Source organism: Vigna unguiculata, chromosome 2 (assembly GCF_004118075.2).
Source record: "Vigna unguiculata cultivar IT97K-499-35 chromosome 2, ASM411807v1, whole genome shotgun sequence".
In the NCBI taxonomy this organism is placed as follows: Eukaryota; Viridiplantae; Streptophyta; class Magnoliopsida; order Fabales; family Fabaceae; genus Vigna; species Vigna unguiculata.
The window spans coordinates 24,767,026-24,785,891 of record NC_040280.1 but is presented as its reverse complement, the minus strand read 5'-3'; the positions used below and the strand labels follow the sequence as shown (position 1 = coordinate 24,785,891).

At 29.8% G+C, this 18,866-nt stretch overlaps 2 protein-coding genes across 2 annotated transcripts; one reads left to right on the top strand and one right to left on the bottom strand.

The window, feature by feature from the left end:
• Positions 1-702: 702 nt before the first annotated feature.
• On the top strand, positions 703-2,438 carry LOC114173021 (transcription factor MYB41-like). The gene is made up of 3 exons (XM_028057212.1): positions 703-1,060; positions 1,157-1,894; positions 2,085-2,438. Exons 1-3 carry the CDS (start codon positions 795-797, stop codon positions 2,119-2,121), a joined length of 1,041 nt encoding a protein of 346 aa, XP_027913013.1. The 5' UTR covers positions 703-794; the 3' UTR covers positions 2,122-2,438.
• Positions 2,439-10,279: 7,841 nt separating this feature from the next.
• Positions 10,280-11,676, bottom strand: LOC114174259 (inositol-tetrakisphosphate 1-kinase 1-like). Its single transcript, XM_028059068.1, has one exon. The coding sequence runs from the start codon at positions 11,483-11,485 to the stop codon at positions 10,445-10,447; it is 1,041 nt and encodes a 346-aa protein (XP_027914869.1). The 5' UTR covers positions 11,486-11,676; the 3' UTR covers positions 10,280-10,444.
• Positions 11,677-18,866: the final 7,190 nt, after the last annotated feature.

The window sequence follows — 18,866 nt, the reverse complement described above, 5'->3', positions numbered from 1 at the left end:
TTAAACAACAAAAGTTCATGTGATTGCAGAGTACAAATTAAAAAGGCACTCTTCCATTAATACAAGAGAAAATTGAGCCCTTTCTATAAACATATTTTTTTCTACATTTAACTAGCAATGAATCAGATGAATTTTTCGTACGATAGATTAACTAGCAATAAAACCAGTACTTTGTACATTGAAACTTTTTATTTGTAGTTTTCCAAATTCAGAAGTCTATCATAATCCCCATGTACGTTCATGGGAATGTTGCTGCTTCAAAAACACAGAACAAGAAAAAAAGGCTTTTAGTTTGTTATTCTCATCTCGATTGTATCGAAAATCTTCAAACGTTGGACCAACAGGTCAACCCACAATAACTTAAGAAAAAAGAATCCATTCGAACCATATGTGTAGGCACTTTAGGAAATTCAATGAACTTTACCTTGTGCTTAAACGACACATGCCCTACCTAATCCTGGTTTTCGTTATACATATCTGCCAATAATTAAAGTTCTCCGTGGCTGAAATATACCAAAGTGTAATCTCTAGGTAACTTCTTTTCACACAGTCATTTTTCCGTGTTACATGTTTCCCATTTGTTTTCTAATTAAACGTAATTGAAAAAACCATTAAATGATGACATCATTTCTTGAATTCGCGTCCCATTTTCACCTATAAAACCAAATATCACGATACCAATTAAACTATGCAGTACGGTTATAAGCCCTAACATAGTTTTTCTCTGAAACCAGACCACCTTAACTGTTCACTATTCTTTGTCCAGGAACATATAACCGCTGTGTTTCTGCATTATGGGAAGATCACCGCGTCGTGAGGAGATTAGTGGTGTGAAGAAAGGACCATGGACACCAGAAGAAGATGAGAAGCTGGTTGATTATATCACCAAACACAGCCATGGCAGTTGGAGAACACTTCCAAAGCGTGCAGGGCTGAATAGATGTGGTAAGAGCTGCAGATTAAGGTGGACAAACTATCTGAGGCCTGATATCAAGAGAGGCCAATTCACTGAAGAAGATGAGAGAATTATCATCAACCTTCATTCAGTTCTCGGAAACAAGTATGTACATGTTACGTTCCTTAGTAAATTTACCTTAGTTTTTGAGGATTCGTATGAGAAAGAATCAAACAAATTTGTTTTTTTTTTTTCTTGTAGGTGGTCGAAGATTGCGGCTCATCTACCAGGACGAACTGATAATGAGATAAAGAATTATTGGAACACTCACATAAGGAAGAAGCTTCTAAAGATGGGCATTGATCCAGAAACTCACAAGCCAAGAACAGACTTTAATCACCTCATGAGTCTTTCTCAGTTGCTTGGCATGTCAAACTTGAGCAGTGTTATGAGTAGTACTTGGGGCAATAACAATCTTGGTTTGCAACCAGACATCACTCAGCTAGCAAAAATTCAACTGCTGCAAAATCTCTTGCAACTTATGAACAGCAATTCATTTGTTAACATGGGTAACCCTTACCTCTTTGGCAATCCCAACCTGAACCCTTTATTTCTGAACGGCACAAACCCCCTCCAAGCTAAGGAGCCTGTGGTGTTGAGTGGTAGTGAAAGATTTGGTAACCCTAGTGTGTACTCTCAAGCACAAAGTGAGTGCTCAAAATCATTGGCAGATGTGGAGGGTGGATCCATTCCACAAGATCTTGATTACAGCAAAATTAGCAGCATCAACACCAATCATTCGCGGGAAAATCAAGAAGAAAACCCTCTCCCTGCATTAGTTGCTGCCTCTCCGAGGATGGGAACCTTAAACCAAATGGACAGTGGTTGTGGTAACTTAGCACAAACGAACGCAGAGTCACCTTCGAACACATTCTTTGATGATTGGGAGAAGTTGCTTGATGATGAAAGAAGCGGTTCCTATTGGAAAGAGATTCTAGAGTAAGACCTTATTCTCTATTGCTTTCCTTTTCTTGGTAGCTCTAGGTTTTACCTGCTTCCACCTTCTGAGAAAAATGTTATAAATGTTGGTACATTTTAAGCTTTCAATTAGTTATAAAAGTGATAACGTTTTCCATATATTTATTTACCTTGCCTCAGTTAAGCTGATATTTTCTTTTTTATTCTGCAGATTTACACCCACTTCTGCATCACCGATTATGTGGTAGAAGAATCATTGGTTCTCTTTCAGGACGATCCCATCAATTCATGGATATATATTCCGTACCCAAGAGATACGAAGTTTTATTCATTCATGGTTTTTTTTTTCTTTGTAGATTCATTTCTCTTTTAATACAGTACATGGGTATACTAAACATACATATATAAAAGATTCAAGTACATGCATATTTATATAATATGGAGGGTTGCATACATACACACATATATTTAGCTTTATATATTATGTTCTTAGAAACAACCCTGTACTTTACTAGATTGGTTCCATTTTCTAAAGTAAAACACCTTTTATAAGGAATTCTTTTAATGTCTCTTCTAAAATGTGGTGACTTTATATATGACTTAGGGTTTTTTCTTCTTTGCTCCTATAGAAATATGACAAACTGAAAATCCTCTAGGCCTTTTCTACAGTGATGATGGTCCAGTTAATCTATCAAGTTATGCATCTGACTTTTAGTGTGTGATGTATATATAAGTCAACCCTGTCACCACAATTTCTCGCCGACTAAAGAAAATATTGCTCTCTTAAGTATCACATCAAATGATGAAGATGTAGAAGATTGGAAGCTAATCCAAATGACAAATTGTCGTTGGAATTATTAGATTTGTCCAGATTCCTGACCAATGTTTGGTCAGATTAATTGGTTTAAGTCTAAAATAAGACAAAAAATAACGATAAAGAAAAAAAGAATGCTGCAAATGTAACCACCCCTTTGTTTTCAAATTTACTAAAGAAAATTATAATTATCCGATAATGTTTTAGGTAAGGGATTAATGAAGGAGACGACACAAGTTATCCTTCAAAAGCTTTGTTTCTAGAATAATAGGGACTTTATTTACCACTTATTTGATTCTGAGAAGAAAGCTCATATCTTTATAGTCATATTCGTTTGAAAGCAAGAGATAATGCCACCAACTATTAGATGATGCGATTTTTAAAACAGATAACTAAGATAATACATACATATCATATGTACTCCACAATTTAAATTTATAATACTTCTATGTGGTAAAAATACTATAGCACTATATTATATGAATGCGATTTAAGATTCTGATAGTGGTAGCAGTGTTCTGGCAAATTCAACAGTGGCCTTCCTCCATTTTGTGTTCATGTCAGGTTGACGTTGACTTATAAGAGGTTAATGAAAGATGATGGTCTAAGAGTTGATTTTACGTCACTGACCATTGTTGTCGAATATTTCTTAACCATGATTATGAGTGGCTATGTTTTAAATCATAACGGTTGGTGGAAAATAGCATCTTGTAGTTTGTTTCCTTTCATCTTTGCATGTTTTTTTACCATTCAGATCTGGTGTAATTTCATTATAAAATTACAATAACGGTGCAAGTTAAAAAAAAATTGAACTTGAACAAGCTGTGTCAATTTGGCATGAAATTCAAAACGAGAAACTTATATCATGCCGAAGCGACTTCAATGGGATGAACTTAAGCAAAGTTGAAGTCGCTTGAGATTTGATTAAACTTAATAATGAAATAAACTGAAATTGTTATAGCATGACATAACTTCAATTCATTTTATTACAACAGTGAAATCGTCATACTATGACACTATTTCTATTCATTTCATTATTAAGCTTAATTAAAGTTGTCACAAACGGTAATAACTTTAATTTTTTTACATAAATCAAATTAATACGACTTCAATTCATCCACGTTGAAATCACCTCAGCATTACATAACTTTAATTTAAAGTCACACAAGATTAGCATGACATGTCTAAGATCGAATTTTGTTTTTATTAGTTACATCAATCTTGTAATTTCATTTTGAAATTACACCAAAATGATTGAAAATCCTCTTTTACATGTAAATTGTTGGTTTTCAAAAACGGCTACCGAGGTCTTACTTCACAACATCGTGGCGTGTAAGCTTGGACTATGAGGAAAACAATTTGTACGTATTTGAGATAGGCTAGAAGGTTTTTGGGATCTAGTTTGAGTTTTTTTAAAGATTTATACAAATAAGGATATATTATTTATGTCTTGCTTTTTTCTTTTTCTCTTTTTTGTATTTTTTGTACACCAGTCGGGACAACTCAATTATCTTATATTAATTTATTTAATTTTCTTAAAAACAAATATGAATGTGATATGCAAAATGATCTTTGTACCTTTAATAATATGAAAATGTGATTATTTTAAGAAATTAATTCGTATTTTTGCTACCTTTTTAAAGATAAAATATATATATACATCTATTATTGTCCAAATTTAATTGAATTCGCGTTGGTGATTTATTTTATATTTGATCAAAAGAATTATGAAGTCTAATTAGTTTATTTTAATTATTTTCCTTAAACCTCATTAAATCAATTAATCCTATTAGAGTTTAAGAAAGATTTGTTGCGACTTTAGAAAATCTATAGAATAATTAACAATAAACACATTTCTTAAAAATATTATAGAAAATTCGAAAAATATAAAAATTATACTAGTGCATCAACACAGAAATAAAAGAAATTAATATTTTTTTAATATTTGGAGATATTAAAAATTACCAATAGTTTTTTTGTCCACCGGTGTAAAATTCTTCTTTTAATTGTGTTGCAGTGTATAAAATTTTAAACCAATAGTTTTCCTCCATCTGAAAGTCATGTATGTTTCTTGGGATTATATATTTCATCACATAGATTATATAGTGATTGAAAAATTATGATTTTATATTTATGACATTAATTATATATATATATATATATATATATATAAAAGATATAATATTATTTTTAATATTATTTTTACTCTAAAGACCTTAAAATAATAATATTATGAATTTTTATTTTTATATAATATTTAATTTGGTCTATTCTATTTAATTATGTTTAACTTATATCAGGTGTTTAACACTACTCGTAGTGTAATGTCAACAAGTATTTTAGTATTTTGTGTTAGATGATTTTTTTTTTATATAACAGTGGTATTTAGAAAAAAAAAAACTTACTTAATGACTTAACGTTTTTTCAAATATTGTATTTTGATTTCTGATTTTTTATATTTAATGTATTATTTTTATCTTTAGATAAAATACTATTTTATTTTATTTACATATTTTATTTTTCACAAGTATAATATTATTATTTGCTATTCCTTTGTTTTTATTCTTTTCTATATCCGTTTGCTAAAGGATCTAGTTTAGTAGAATACACAAATTGTTATAAACTCCCTAACACAGTTGAATTCTTATAATAATAAAAACTATAAATGTATTTCCGTTGTGATACATTAGGTGACACAATATTTGAATACATAAAATAAAACACAATTTAAAAAAAACTAAAATGTAATTACGATAATACAATTTTAAACAAGAACATAAAGAACTTGAAATAAAAGAGAGACATGTTTTATTTATACTTTAGTTGAAAAAAAAATAGACTTGTTTAGATTTTTTTGTTGTGGAAAAATTTTCAATAAACTCAAGAATTTATTTACGCCTTTCATCCTTTTGGGGGAAATCATCCTTCAGAACTCTCCATGCCCAATTTCCTCAACAAAATAGTACATATACAAAATGTTTACAAAAACTAATTTGCTAGAATAAATTCTTAAAAAATAATAAAATGACATGAATATTATCTTTATATAAAACTGTTGCGAAATTCATTCATTGTCTTGACCAAATTGAATGAATCAAAATAACTACAGTCAATCAACCATAATTTCAAGTACTACATTTTTAACTAAAAAATTACACTTTAACTTAGTTTTTAATTTAATAATAAACGTTGAATCTAATCTGATTTTTTATCTGCTTTGCTTAGTATTTGAACCGTAGACTTACACCGGTTCTTCTTGATCCGTATAAGAAAATTTTAATAACTTTAGTAAATCAATTTCTAAAATTCATAATTTTATAATATATAATTTTTTAAGTATAAAACTAATTAAAATATAAATAGTTTTGAAGTGGATTGAAACAAAATAAAAAATGTAAGTGAGAAAACTACTTTTAGTTGAATCTGACGCGAATGCGCAAATTACTTTTAGATGGACTAAAGAAAAAAACATGAATAAACATGGTTAGCAAAAAACACACATCACATGTTATGCTAGAACTGTTGGAATTAAGGAATTTAAGTAATGCAGGTCAACCCATCGTTGGTCCACTCAAACTGTGGGTTATGCCAAACAAACCTAAATGGATCAAGTGACCAAAATGTTCAACTCGTCCCACTTTCTCATCCCTATATCAAATATAATTCTAATAAGATCCATAAAGACTAAAACATAAAAATTTATTTTAGTATGTATTCTTGACGAATATCAAAAAATACCATTAGCACATTGAGATAAGTTAGAGGTGACAAAACGAACCAGCCTCGAAACATTTTGGCTCGCCTTGTAATTGATTCGCCAATAGTAGGTCAAGTTGGACTAGTCCATCACAACATGACGGACCAAAATTTGTAACCCATCCTGTCAAAGGGCATATTGTTTTTTAATTTTAAAATTCGTTTATATATATATATATATATATATATATATATATAATATTAAAAGTATATTTCATTGTATAAATACTTTTTCTAACATTTAACTAATTAATTAATATTTTAATGAGATAAATTAAGATAATTATTACATTATATTTTAATGATTAAACTTAATTTGTATATGTTAAAAATTTAAATTACAAAATTATTACATACTTACGTCTTAAGAGAATATATAAAAAGTTTAAAACCTTAAAAGAATTATTTTATATTTAATTAAAAAAAAGGGGGACAGCGGACAAACTCACGTGCTTCTTCTTTGGTCCACCATTAGTGGGTTAGGCAACCCAGACCAAAAGGGTTAAAAAAATGCCAATCTGGCCCGTCTGTTTTGGGTAGATCAGCGAGTCGGCCCGCAGATCGTGAAACCAACTTTCTTCTGAACGAGGAAACAAGAAAAATTCAGACAAGTCCAACTTTTTCTTCTGAACGAGGAAACAACAAAAATTCTGACAAGTCCAACTTTTTCTGATAACTATATTTTAATCACAATTTCGAGGGAGCTTTTTTGAAAGGAGGTCATATCTTACATCCAAAATGAAAAAAAGAAAAAAAAACTAGATAATTTAATTGTATTACTATATAATGAGTTGTTAAAGTAGATAACTTTACATTGTATAAGGTGTTAAAGTATTATTTCCGCCTTTGAATAAAAGTTTCCAACGAAAGTTCTTTAAAAGTAAAATTATATATTCCAATATATAAATTGTTTACTCAAAAGTAAGAGTAATATATAAAATAATTAATAATTTGCTCAAATTTATGACTAATTTCCTTCAAACTTAAGTAATTTACGTATGTAAAATTTATGTTAAAATAATATTTCTATTTATAATAAGTAACTGTACTTAAAAGTTTAGTTTAGTTATATAATATGAAGAATTCTCGCATCGATTAGAAATAAAGACCAACATACATATATCTAACATTATTTTATAAGTCAATTTTATAAAGTTAAGTTAAAATTAAAGTTCTATTATTAACACGATATCATAATTTTATATCAAAATCAATTCTAACGAAATTTTTTGTTTGTTGAATTTATTATTTCACCCACTATTAAACTACCATCAAATTACCTAATAATATTTAGTTTCATGCTTGAAATATATATATATATATATATATATATATATATATATATATATATATATATATATATATATAAAATATAGTATAAAAAGTTATATATAAATTTAAATCACACCTTACAAATTAATTTTGTAATTTTGTAAGATTAAACTAAATTTAAAATTCACTTCTTAAATATAAAAAAATTATGTACAAAACGAGCTAAAAAGAATAATATTGTCATTCCTTCTAGGTTTTAAATGCTCGTTCGGAACTAAGATTTTTATATATCATATTGAATGTGTTGAAAATTTGACATTATTTGTTCATCTATTTTAAGAACTACCGTATTAAAATTAAAATTTAAAATTGTGACTGTATATAGACAATTCTTTTAGTAGAAATGCACAAAAAAAAGTCAGGAATGGGAAAATTGGTGCATTCTATATTTATATGGTAGAGTGAAGTGAATTAGTTAGAACCCTAATGGCCGCAAAGAGCAGCCAACCTGAAAAAAGCTATGGCAGGACACACAAGAGAGAGACAGGGGACATGCACAGAGAGAGAGAGAGAGACAGAAACAAAAGTCGTGAGCTGTTAAACATGAATTGAAAGTGTAAATCTTCGTTGGCTTAACATTACCTAGTTTTTCACGCCTTTCCTTATATTGTGTGCCAACTTTCAACCCTTTTCTCTGTTCTTATTCAGACTTTAGACACCTGAAGAGGTAACAAGTATGGGACATTGTGTTTTCCTAATTCAAAGCAATAACAACTAAGAACTTAGGTCATCAGATACACAACATTCTTGGTGGATTATATCCCTCAATAACAAAATTATCATTATAACGTAATAAGCAGTTGTTTAATGATTATAGTGTCTCTACAGTTTTCTTTCCTAAACCTCCACGTATGTTTGCACGAGAAATTTAAGAAAGGGAGACAAACCTTTTTCTAAAATTTAAATAATTTAATTACTTGAACTTGACATTTTACTATCCTTTTGTTTCTCTATCCTCTTGTCAACTTTGTTCCTTATGACTTATTTCTGTATTCTTTATTTTCTTTTCTTTCTTCTCTTAGATTTTTTCTATTTTCCTTTCTTCAAAATTTTTCACCTCTCTTCATATTAATTAAGAGTGTAAGAGCCGTGTTATATTATTTTTCATGAATTTCAAATCCGATCAATTTTACTTAATTTTATTATAATAAAAGTAACAATTTAAATGGATTCATTTAAATAAAATATTTTTAAAATAAAGCATCAATATTTAAATTTAAATTTCATCCATTTTAAAAATCTATTATAATATTTTTCGTTGTGTTCAACGTCAAAGTATCTTGAATGAAGCACTTACACATAACATAAGCAGTGGTAAGACGACTTTTTTGTAATTGGGGTCTATTGTAACTCGAATTTGTAAAAAAAATGTCTCTTTTTTTTTGCTAAGCAGGGTCAAGTCATCGTCATGAGGAAGGACGACATTAAAGGTGAAGTCGTCCTCTTTAACCGGTTTCTTTTTTCTTTTAAATGATATCGTTAGGGACGAGTCTGGTTTCTAGTCATGTCCATAGTGAAGTCGTCTTCATGGTTGACGACTTCACTTTTAGGTTTTTTTTTTTAAACCATAAGTGGTAAAAATAATAATAAATTGGAATAAAAATAAAAATAAAGATTTATTTTAACATTAATTAAAATAAATGCATCAATGATTTGGGAAGGCGAAGTCGCCATCAATGCAGACGACACATAGGCCAACTGACGGTTTCAATTAATTGAAACCAATTGATGTCGTTAGGCCACCTTACGGTTTCATTTAATTGAAGTCACTTGCATTAAATACGACTTCATTGAAAATTTTATGACAAAGTCGTTGACATTAATAAAAAATAAAACTGCTACGTTAAACAAAAAACAAACTAAAAGTGAAACCGGCCTCCACCCTAACGACTCCAATCTCAGATGTGCAGAAACCAACCTCCACCATGACAATATCGTTTTTCAAAAAAAAAAATGAAAGTGGCTGGGGTAGAACGACTTTACCTTTAATGTCGTCCTCTCCCATGACAACTTGAACCTGTTTCGCAAAAATAAGCTAAACGGATCCTATTTTACAAATTGATGATAAAAAATATCCAAAAATACAAAAGGGCTCCAGAAATACAAAAGAGCCATGGTATGAGGAATATCCGAATATAAAGAGTAGGAGGTTACACTTGTCACACTCGAATTTCTAAATTATTTCTAATTTCAGCACTATCTTGAGACGGATCAGAATGGAAGAAAGTAAAATGTTCATGCTGAATTTAGCAGAGTAAAATAATAACGTAAACGGAAGAGAGGTTAATATTTTCACATAATTAAACTTTGAAAATTTTACCGTCTATAAAAAATAAATATTTCATTTGATCTGGTTTAGTATTCCTATAATTTAATCACTCATTTCAACCTCAAACTAAATTCTTAGTGATCAAAAAGAAAAACAAACACTTCTTATTAATTTGGTCATAAAATAATACTACAATTTTTGTGGACTGTAAACTTGCTAATTTTGTTGTTCCAAAATATTTTTGTTATATCTGAGAAACTTGCATGTCATATTGATAAATTGTTAAAAACAGTACAAACTTAATCGTTTCAGATTTAATATTGAACGTGATCATCCACCACTTTGTGAGTTGATAAAAGAATGTGTCGATGATAACACATTGAACACGAGATTTTCATACTTATCCAGAACCCTCTTTATCTTCCCCATCCTCACTACAAGTATTGCTCACGATCCTCGTTGCATCTTTGTCACACTCCTCAGTCTCACCCCCTTGCTGTTTCTTGCACAACAAATCACACAAAAACTCAGTAAAAACAGTCTCATAACCAGGCATCTTCGCATAGCCTGGGAAGTAATTGATATCAACAATAAGATAACGATTTTTGCGTCGAGAATCCCTAATAACATCGAAATTAAACAGGTTCAGCTTCATCACACGCCTCAACTCTAGAGCTATCTGAGTAACGAAGCTCAGAGGAGGCATCACAGCATCATCCAAATGCATCATCTTGTAATATTTATCGTCGGTTCTTTCATCGCTTGCCAAGTTTGAAAACTGTGAAAACGCCCACAAATCCTCCGAAACCTTCATCATCTCCTCCTCTCCCACGTCCGGCAGCGACTTCCGCTTCACGCACCTCACGCGCTCCCCGACCACGTACACCTTGAAGATCACGCCACCGTGGTTCACGAACTCCTGCACCACCACAGGAGGCTTCAGAGAATTCAAACCTTCGTGGTTGTAAACCAGCGCCATTTTGTGCGACTTCGCGCTGCCGTCGGCCACCAGAGGTTTTGCGATCACCGGAGACTTCAAAGCCTTCCAGATCCGCCGGTCGAACAGCTTCGCCTTGTCGTTTATCACAATCTGCTTCGGAATCCCGACAGTCTCGGTCCGGTCGTCGATTTTCAACTCCGACACGACCTGCAGCATCGAAATCCGGTTGTGGAGCCTCTCGATCGATTCCGGAGAATCAAGAACGACGGCATTAGGATAATTCGCGGTAAACTCGTTCAGTTGATTCCTCCAATCGTCATCGTAGAGTTTGTGGAGGACGCAATCAAACGGACCTTGATCCGTTAGGTTCCGGTTTGGGTCGATCCGGACCAGGTCTATTCCGCGGGATCTTGCAAGATTCACGAGCGAGTCTCGGATGAAGCTGCTTTGCTTCTTCAGCAACAAAGCGTACCCTACTCGGAATAGTTTTTCCTCTGCCATTGTTTTTTGTTTTATTTTCTTCTAAATGCCAAAGTTGTTGTCGCGAACCAAGAGCATTTGCCAGTGGGAGGGAGAAGAGCGAGGTTTTGGTGAAATAATTGGATTAGGGTTTTGTTGCGGCGCTTTTTTGCTCGAACCGTCGTTTAATAGAACTGAAATTGCAAAAACGTAGAAAAGCAGAGAAAAGGAAGGAAAAGTGGAAGGGAAATGTACAGAGTGAGTGGTGTATATATATAGCTTAGACTAGGGCCAGTGCTGTTAGGGAGAGATGATAAACTCACCGGGTGAAGTTTGAAATAAGATTGTTGAATACGGATACACGTGACAATTCTGTTGAGGGACGTTATGTGGATTCGAGCATGGAAGCGCGTGTTCACTGGAGAGGCATTATATTATTGTATTTATTGCCCTTGATAGTCAAAGTCAAAGCTTGATAAGATTTTGATGGTGTTTGGTAACAGGAAATAGATAAGAATGGAGCAATGATAATACCGGACATGTTTTATGTATGTTATATAATTCTTTTACTTATTCTGAAAAATATATTTTTATAAATAAATAGTAAACTACAGTAATGTTGATACTCATTTGTTGCAAGTAACATGCAGATAAATATGTAAAAAAAATGGAAAGGGAAAAAAAAGTACATAAATAGTAAGAAATTTTTTGTTTATATATTATAATAATGACAAGTAATTAAAAATATTAAATAAAAACTAATACAATTAATAATATCAAATAAAGTTATTTAAAAAAATCATATAAGTATTTTCAAATTATACTAATTTATAGAAAAACTACTTTTACCATATTCATCAAATTTTCTATTATTTTCATTCACTTCTCACTCTAATTGTCATACAGACTTTTATTTTTAATGGAGTTAGGTCAGCATTCTAGATTTTAATGGAGTTAGGTCAGCATTCTAGATTTTAACATATATAAACATAATTATTATAAGAATTTGAATTTAAATTCAGATTTTTGCTAGAAATAAAATTATAATAGTATAGGATGACTTTAAAGACAAGATTCCTTGGCATATGCGAATATAGTTAGGAATATAGTTAGAGGTTCATTCCATTAATTGCTCGTACAAGCTGCCATTCCAATCCTACTGGTCCTATGATGTAAAAGGTATAATGTATACTAAGGTTTTGTTCATTTGTACATATGAATACAAGGAAGAAGGTGAAGATGAATTTATGTGGATGTATATGGTTACTTTGAGTGAATTTAGAAGGTAAAGTGAATGGATTTAGAGATAAATTTTACGAAAGTTAATGCGAGATTTGATTCATGTGATAGATAAATTTGTGAAAATAGATAGAATTTGAAAGTTGTCAAAATACTCTTGATGAAAAAGAGAATGATTTTGTAATTTGATGTTATAAAAATAATTAAAAATAAACAATACAAATTTGAAAAAAAAATTATATCAAATGTTAAAATAAATAATATAATTTTGTATGAATGGGAAGAAAGTTATAAAAAATTTGTATCCATGGAGGACCTTATCAACTTCGGTGAGAAGAGAAAAGTTAAAAAAATCACCACCCACATACAACATTGGCTACGTAACCAGTGTCACTCTTCTCATTGCACCAACACCACCCACACACATACATCACCACACCGGTTATGTATCTGGTGCACAACCCCTCACAAGCACTCACACCTCACCCCATCTTCCTTCACTCACACACCCACACCAACACCAGTTCACTTCACTCACACCAACGCATGTCACTATTAAATAACACCACCACTCACCTTCAAACAATGAGAGACAAGCATGAGAATGTCCAACTCCAAACCTTCTAAGAACATTCACATTCACACACGCACACAACAACCCATTTAATAGCAAAGTTCAAACCCAATCATCCAAGCAAATTGAAACAACAATCCTATAAAGAATATTCAGAATCTTGGCAGTAGCACCAAAAGAAAGTTGGGAGTGCAGGAATCTTGGCAGCGGAAAAAGGAATCCTGGGAAAAAACCTAGCAGTTGGTCCTGCTTGGTGAAAATAACTCAGTTACAGGGTTAATTTGGTAAAATTAACGATAATACTCTCAAATTGTCACATATCAACAAAGATGGAATATAGAAGGAATTCCGCATATCTACTCTTACAAATCAATGCACATCTGCTCAAAAGAACAACTGCAAGTCCACAAATCCATCCGTGCAAATCAAGACAAACAGTGTCATCCACAAAAAAAACATAAGAGCTAAGAGTGGTGGAATGACATTGATTATTTTAATAAATCCAATTATCTTAAATTATTAATGAATTTTAATAATAAAATAATAATATGTAATTTCATATATATATATATATATATATATATAAATTTATGTTAAGCCATCCAAAATTTAGACATAAAAATATAAAATTGAGGTAAAGACATGATATGATGTATGCAAAAGATTGAGAATGATGATCAAAAGAAAGGATAACAAAAATATTAAAGTGAACAAAGAATTGACCGATAGATCATGGAACAGTGTAAAAGGAAAAATACCATTAAAAATAAATTTATTGGACAAAATCAAGAAAGGAACAATACTGGGTCCAAAACCAAAAGAAAGTTAGTCTCTGATATCTGTTACAAGATTTGAGAGGAATGACACAATTGTCACAATGCATTTTAAAGCAGTTATTATCATTTATGTAATTTGTCCTTTTATTTTATGTTGGTTTGACTTTCATATAAAGGGAGAAAGTATAACCAGATAACTCAAATGTAAAATGAAGGAGACAAACTCTAATTACAATTCAAATTCCCTAAGTTATACAATCCCCATTTTATATTCTATTGAAAAATATTAAAAACCTAAAACTCAAATTTCACATCTTATTTTCTTCCTTGTGTTGTGAAATGATTTACACCTTCATTTTGTGTTATTTTCTTCTTTTCTTTAAAGTCGTGCATGATTAATGGCGAGATCCTCACTCACATGTTGATCGAAGGTGAAACATTGAGAGAAAGAAAAAATTGAAGAAGAATAACCATGGAGTAGAATTTTTTTGAATTATTTAAGAAAGAAAAAATAAACAAACTTGTAGAACACCACAGGTGTTCTGAAAGGTATTTTCGAATGCCAAAATACCTTTCGATACATCCATTCAATAATGTATTTTTTCTTTATATTTTGAAATTATTATTTTGAAAGATATTTTTGAATCCGGAATACAAGAGATTTTAGAATGTTTTGAAGATTTTCTTTATATTGAATTTTGGATGAATTTTGGAAGGTATTTTTGAAAAATGCCTTCAAGAATACTTATTTCAGAAATTTTATATTCTGGATTAACGGTTTCAGAAGATATTTTTATTTGGAAACGCTTTATGAAACATATTTTATAATACAAAAAACTTTTCCAAAATACCTTTGGAACACTTTTTACATAATTTTTTCTATTTAAATAAACCAAACAACTTCCAAACAACTTCTTTCTAATGTTATTCTTCTCTAATTTTTTTTCTTTTCCTTCATTCTTTCACCTCCCATCTGGTCGGGTGGTGATTTCGCCTTCAATCTTGCACAACTTTGTTCAATTTTGCACAATTGTGTAAATGAAGGAAAAGAAACAAAAGGGAGGGAGGTGCAGGACATTCAGGAAGTGAAGAGAATGTGAAATTAGAATTTCAAGTTTTTTAATATTTTTGAATAAAGGATAGAATGAATGAGAATATTATAACTTATGGAGATAGACGAAGAAAAAAGGGAGGTGCAGGCATCCTTAAAACTATTGTCAGCCCAAAACTCCTAATGGGCCCGGTAACATTTTTTAAACCCATAACACAGAGTTGGTGGACCAAAAAAAAAGTTGATGTCATTTTAAAATTCAATATGTAAGAAATAAAGATAAATATTATATAATTTTTTATATAACTAATACTTTTACTCTCTATTTATTTCTTAACCAGTAAAAATGATTGATTAAATGGAATAAATATAGATGATGTTTTTAACTTTATATTAAAAAAACCGAGCAAATAAACTAAAGAGTATACTGAATGTACTTTTTTTTTTTGTTAAATTCAATTCTGATAGATTTATTTTAAAATAATTCTTATCATCTTTTAAAATAATATATCATACATAGGCTAAGCCTCAAAATTTCTCTACATGCCTGTTTTAATACAACACCTTTAAATGCATATCACAATATTGATACATGATAATAAAATCAAGATAAAATATTTTTCATATATCTCTTATAAATTCATATTCAATTTAACTCTAAAAATTTATAACCTATTTTCATTCCTCTAACTTATGGAATGTTACTCTGTCAATTTTGTCTTTACACTGAATTGATACCTTATTCTTGTGACTAATATTAATTATGTAAAAAATTGGAAATGATGTTATTATAATTAACCCATACAATATGAATATTGATTGATATACTTGAGTAAATAATTGGAGGAGGAAGAGATCGTCCTAGTTACTTCACGTCATCTAAATATTCAACAATTCAAACTAAATTAATATACTTATTTAAATAAATATTTTCTCTGTATCTGTAGTACGCTTATTTATAGACAAAAATATATTTTACATATATTTTGTTATTTAAGTATATTTTCTAGTTCACCATGTCATGAGATATTAATAACTATTTTAAGGATCAAGAGTATAATGTTTTTAACGTACAGCAAATATTTGAGACCAAGGTCAACTTTTAAAATATAAAATAAAGGTCCCAAAAATATATTTTACACTAAAAAAATTTCAGATTAGTTTAAAAACATAGAAATCAATAGTAGTTGTCATGGAAGACAAAGTGATATAATTTTCTTTCTTTTTGAGATATAATGCACTTTATGTTGCATCGTTGTTTTCTTTAACCACTGAATCAGACAAGCTTTGACATCATAAGAGCATCTTACTATACATGTTTTCATTCTTATCATTACCCTTGACCCAATGATTGTAAATGAATCAAACTTTACTTATTCTATGTGAAAGTACATGATAATCCTGGATCATAATTTAAAAAATATCAAACATATACTAGGTTTAATTTTGATATAGCATGCGATAAACAAAACTTGTGGTATATAACTTACTATTTGTTGCATCATTTAAATAATTCGATAATCCATTAATTATTAATAAAAATACCTGAATAGAAAATGTTCATACAATATTAGGTATAAAGTTCTTTCCAAATTTTGTCAATACCATATTTGTCATATTATGGTATAAATTTTGAATTTTCTAAGTCTTATTTGTGTACATTATATAATTTTCAAAATTTAAATGTTCTAAATCAGGCTATATAAAATATGAAAATAAATAAAATAATAAAATAATTCAGTTAACTAATTTATACAGTAAAATCATAACATTTTAGTAATAGAATTTAGAGAAAATAAAAAGAAGTTTATAAATAAAAAATTGACATTTATTTTGAAATTTTTAGTTTAAAAATATTCATTTATATGTATTCCTGCTTTCCAAAAATACAATTATGACCCAAAAAAATTCTGTCAAACTGAAATTTTAGAAGCTAAATAAGTATTTGAATTAATTAAATTTGGTTTTAGTGTATTTAATCAATCTTAGATATAAATTTTCAATTTTTTTTCTCTTTCGGGTGTAAGAGAAGGTGTTGTTGATGTAGAAACTTAAGTGTGTGGTTTGGATTATATGATTCTTAAATGATTATTGAATTAAATGCAATTTAATTTATGTAAGGGGAGTAAATAACTAAAATATATTGCATAAGTGTTTTTGTATGTATAGAGTATAGAGTATAGAGAAATGAAAGGATAATGGTTAGCTCTGTTATGATGTGTGATTGTTGAAAGTGTGCAACCATTGTATTAATTATCTTACATCAAATCAGCGAGGTGTTGGTCACTCAAGCAACATGTTACATAGTTTAAGACACAAATTATAGTTTGAATGAAAACAATACAAATATGATTTTTTCTTCTCAAAAGTATCACTCTAGCGCTGGACAAGATGCTCGAGTGATTTTGGTGTTGACTAAGAACACTTAAGCTTGATGATAAAAAAGTAAAAGTGCCTTGATATGAAGCGGTATGAGACATGTGGCCTACAAAACTTAAGTGTTGAGTGAACTTTTAAACTTTATAAGGTTGTGTGGGAATTCTTTAAAATATGTTGGCGAGTGTTCCAATAAGTGATTGAACGTTGATTGTTACTCAAGCAACAAAGCTTGCAGCGAAGCCTAAGAGATTATTGTTCACTAATTACTCAAGTAACTATTGGAAAAAACACATAATCAATTAAGAATATCACCGTCTTTATCCCAAATATTCACCTCATTAATAGAGGAATAAGATTAACACATAGAATATATCGTAGAAACTCCAAATACGGAGAAAAGCCACAACCATAAGAAATAATCACTATGTGTAAATTTGTACAACATACAAAAAATACTCTCAATCCTTTGACTCGAGGCAAGGAACACTATGGACTTAGAGCCCATTATATAGTCACTAACACTCACCTCCTTAGTTATCCTAGGCAATGTGAGACTTTTCAAGACATGTTATTTTCATCATCCCAACACAAACAAGTATATTGCTCAAGTGAAATAGATTGTGTATGTTGAAAAGGTGGTGTGTGTTTATGTTTTTGTATATGTTGTGATATACGATGTATAAAATGTGAGATTAATTACATATACTTTGAAAGACAGGAGATTAATGAGGAGATATATGATATTGTGTAAGCATAACAAATTTTCTTTTTCGATGGTCATTTGTGGGTTATGGATAATGAATAAATAACTTATATAATGTATATGTGATTTTGTATAAGTGACATGATCCTTGATGATGGTAAAGATATATCCAAGATAGTTTGAGACCTTCGGTGGTTGAATGAAACTTATATATACATTTTACTTATTAACAAATAATTTTTATTATCTTAATACTAAGAATTTCACCCCACTTTTAATATGTACATGTTAGTTTTGAAAAAATTTATTTATCACTAATTTTTCAAATAACATTTCATGTTTATCTATGATATAACTTGAAATAGAGCGTAGCTCTTTAATATTTGCATGCATGATTTGGAAATATACATGACAAATTAATAATATTTTTTATGTGATAAATAATGGTAATGTATAAATTTATTTATCAAAATTTAATATACAAATTTAATATTTAATTATAAAAAATATCTTACTAGACACAAATTCATTAATATTTACATGTATGATGAATTAATCATGGTTTTTTATACTGATAGGTTATATATATTTTTCATATACGGTTATGGGCATGGTTATGGCATATGGTTAGTTATGGTCATTGAGAGATTGTGGTTCTATATGGTTATATGACATTAGTCTTACACATATAAGACCTTAGA